General features: G+C 38.3%; 1 gene segment (V, D, J or C); it reads left to right on the top strand.

Moving 5' to 3' along the window:
• The first annotated feature begins 502 nt into the window (after positions 1-502).
• Positions 503-1,048, top strand: LOC127635064 (immunoglobulin kappa variable 1D-13-like). The segment is given in 2 exon segments: positions 503-607; positions 714-1,048. Coding segments are annotated over 2 exon segments (387 nt in total).
• The last annotated feature ends 3,192 nt before the right edge of the window (positions 1,049-4,240 follow it).

The raw sequence follows: 4,240 nt of genomic DNA, 5'->3' as shown, positions 1-4,240 counted from the left end.
GTTACAGATGAGCTGGTGCAGTTTATTAGTTGCATATGTTTTATGAAGATGTCACTTAAATAACTTCATAACTGTCAAACGACTCAATAGAGCAGAAGTGAAACTGGTGTGTTCCAGTTCAGATCATTGAACCAATCAAACAGTGAATCTGAGAGTGTGAGGTGAAAATCACATTTGCATTGTCAGAGTTGAATGATTGTGTTTCTCTCAGAATAGAGCAGCTCTGTCTCCAGTGAACATGTTCAAAACACAAGAGATTTTATTTACATTTACAGTAAATGCAACTTTCTCAACTATTAACATCTCAAAACCTTTTAAAGACGTTTAGCATCAGACAAATATGACACATGTAACATTCTTCAGATGCAAACTCCTGCATAAGGAACATCTAACTTTTATTTTTGCATTATCTGACGTGACCATCACACTCATTTACATGAAGACACTTTGCATTGGCAGCACATGCTTCAGTTGTCTGGGAGTTTTTAATAGTTCAGTGAGTTTGAAACTGAAGACGGAGAACTTCTTCATCCAGAATCTAGATCCACAGCAATCATGACTTTCATCAGCATCTTTATCTGGATGTTCACTAGCTACTGTTTTAGAGGTAAGAACACATTAAAATATCTCATTCTACACTATATGACTGATCATGTGTGTCCTGAATGAAATGAAACAGTTTTTACTGTTTTTATTTTGTTGTCTTAATGTAGAATCCAGATGTGCAGTGACAGTCACTCAAACACCTGCAGTGAAATCTGTTCATCTTGGAGACACATTTACTATCAGCTGTAAAACCAGTCCTGAAGTTCCTCAGGGTTGGGGTTATCAGCCTCTTGCCTGGTATCAGCAGAAACCTGGAGAAGCTCCTAAACTCCTGATAAAAAAAGCAAATGAGTCAGAATCAAATACACCATCAAGATTCAGTGGCAGTGGATCTAAAAGTGATTTCACTCTGACCATCAGTGGAGTCCAGACTGAAGATGCAGGACATTATTACTGTCAGAGTGTACACATCATCAGTGACAGTGGTGTGATCACACAGTGAAAAAGAGTCGTACAAAAACCTCTGTCAGTCACACTGCACTGATACACTGACAGATACTGCAGCTGCTCACACACACACACACACACACACACACACAAACACACACACACACACACACACACACACACACACACACACACACACACACACACACACACGTGTTGGTCTACCTATCATTATGAGGACTTTCCATAGACATAATGACTTTTATACTGTACAAACTATAGATTCTATCCCCTAAACCTAACCCTACCCCTAAACCTAACCCTCACAGAAAACATTCTGCATTTTTACATTTTCAATAAAACATTGTTTAGTATTATTTTTAAGCGATTTGAATTATGGGGACATTATAAATGTCCTCATAAATCACATTTATAGCATAATACCCTTGTAATTACCAGTTTGTAACTTACAAAATTGTCCTCGTAAATCACAAAAACACGCGCACACACACACACACACACACACACACACACAGAGAGAGAAACTGAGGAGTTCAACTCGTATTCACATAAATATTTCATTTAATATCTTTAAATACGTAAATTTAAAAAATTTTTCCCTTCTGTCACTCTCACACAGTACAAAAACTTTACCAAACTGAATTTCTGTCCCGTACAAATATAAAGACATACAGCACCCTAAATGTCTAACGGAGCTGCACTAATGAACATTCCCACACTCTGTTAAGTGAACGTCTCTTTAGACTTAAACGGTCACGTTTCTAGTTAGGCTGCATTAGTCGTGTCATACAGTACATGGGACAAAACAGGCCACAAAACTGAAAGTGAATGAATAATACAAGTTTATGTATCAAGGGATTATTTTGGATTAGTCTGTTCAACATGGTCTGAGGCGTTCATGTTTGGTCTCATTTAGGATAATTCCAGTCAGAACAGACTCATTAGAGCTCAAGTAAATAACAGCAGATTAAGTGAACTTGTTAATGAAATCTAGGATCTCTTCTGTGTGACATGAGTGGACGTCCAGCCAATAGAAGAATCCATAAAGACAAACACAGGGACCATGTCCTATCCAAGTGCAAAACATTGATTCAGCAGGTAATAGACTTGGGAAAAGGGGAGCTTCTGAATATTTCTGGCCATACAGTGAACCAGATGCTGCAAATGAAAAACCTCCTATAAAGCTCCAACATCTGTATGAGAGGTTTGAGGAACCGGATCAGAACATCATGATTCTGTAGAAATGTGGACCATGTCCCAGTTGCCTCTTTAACTGTAACATTTGATTATGTGATAGAATTCAAATGTAGGAAAATAATATTTAAATGAGAACATTCCATTCCGCAAAAGAATCTTTCCTGTGTTTCAGTTTTTTTCAAATTTTCAAACAATAATTAAGGGGTTTCTTTGTTTTACGCTTGTAAGTTTTCATTTTTAAATCTATTGATGGTGCCATTTTTCACTACCGTATACTTTGCAAAAACGAGGCCTTTAGAAACTGAAAAAAGGAGTTTTTAAACCTGGTGGATGGGCTCATATATTCTTTGTGTGTTTGAGCCAATGTAGTGGTGGTGATTCTGGTAGGATCGAAGGGATGTGTTGAATGGATCATTAAGAAATTCAAGAGTCTCCTAAATGGAAAACTCTTCAAGATAAGGCTTGAGAACCAGCATAGATCCAATAGGAGTCAAATCTAAGAGAAGCCCTGGTCAACTGATTTCTCAAAATGTGAAAGTAAAAACAAAAAGCCCCAAAGACCAAAGGAAGACATTCCTTTCTTGAGCAAAAATAAACAAAACTATTAAGAGAAGAGCTTCTTTCTCTTTGTCTCTCTTATCCTTTTTTGTTTGTTTGTTTGTTTGTTTGTTTGTTTGTTTGTTTGTTTGTTTGTTACTCCTCTTGTCCCCACTTTCTCAATAATCACACAGCAAGATTTCACATCCACGCTCAAACTTCACTTCTTTCTTTTCTGGAGAGCCACAAACTGAGGGGTTTTTAAAAGCCTCACAGTAACCTGCAGCACCTGTCCTCACTAATTATCCCAACCCACATCAAATTAACCCATTAGTGAGTTAGTGAAAATCTCCAAAACCACCAGAAGAGGGTGAGAAAGAGAGAGAGAGAAAATGTCTTCCAAAACAAAGCATTGCATAACTGTTCACTGCATGTTTTTCAAAGTCTTTTTAGCAAGTCTGTTCTCTTGTCGGCCATCTTCGGAACACTCTCGGGCAGCAATTGTTCTACGTAAACAAGCAGCATCTAAGAGCAGCTGCGATCTACTTGAATGGGGAAAGACCGAAATCTCCAAAATGTTGTCAAAGAACCAGTGTTGTAGTCGAGACCAGCTCATTCGAGTCCAAGTCCAGTCCGAGACCAGAGTAGATCGAGTTAGAGTCAAGACCAAGACTGGAGAGGGGCGAGTCCGAGTCGAGACCAGTAAAGGCCGAGTCTAAGACAAGAGTTATTTTAATGAATGTATTAAAGAGTTTAAAGAACTATAGGCACGGGAAATCGTCTCATTTGCCGAATGTCTTATTGACATCTGAGACATACTTTTTACACACGTCTTATAGATGTATTGCAGATGAGCAAACATCATAAAATAGATGTCTTCACACACAGTAAAGAGACATTTTGGTTTTGTACGAGTGCCATCAGGGAAAACAGTATAACACAAGTGTCTCGAGACACGTTTTTAACAGTTGAGGTTCTTTTTAGCTTGACAAATGCATTTAAATAATTGTGGCAATCCTGCGTGAGATGCTAATATGTAATGCAATGGTCAAAAACATCTGTTTAGCATGTTTACATCTAAAAACAGCATGGGTGGATGCAAAAACGTGTTTGGTGTGAACAACCCCTTATTAAAAAGACACGGCACCAATGGAAGTTTCTCAAAGATACCTCTCAAAAAGCAGTCTATAGTTGACTGCAGGTAAATCTCCACTTTATCAACAAACGAATGGGACTGAATAGCCAATCGATTCACACCTTATTGCTAACCTGTCTGGCCAATTTGCTGAAAAGAATCGACTCAATAGAATGATTTATTTGTGATCTGGGCATCACTTGTTCTGATTCTACTCAGCAGATTGAAATGCGGGACATGACGTCAAGATCTCTGATATTATCAGTCAAAAACGTTTGTCGAAGTTGAAGGGACTCGACTGGACTCGGGGTTAAGTCCGAGTTGCTCACTAGTCCATGACAAGACCAAGAAAATATG

This window comes from Xyrauchen texanus, chromosome 42, assembly GCF_025860055.1.
Source record: "Xyrauchen texanus isolate HMW12.3.18 chromosome 42, RBS_HiC_50CHRs, whole genome shotgun sequence".
In the NCBI taxonomy this organism is placed as follows: domain Eukaryota; kingdom Metazoa; phylum Chordata; class Actinopteri; order Cypriniformes; family Catostomidae; genus Xyrauchen; species Xyrauchen texanus.
Note: the sequence above shows the minus strand (reverse complement) of the source record. Positions and strands in the feature narration are given on the sequence as shown.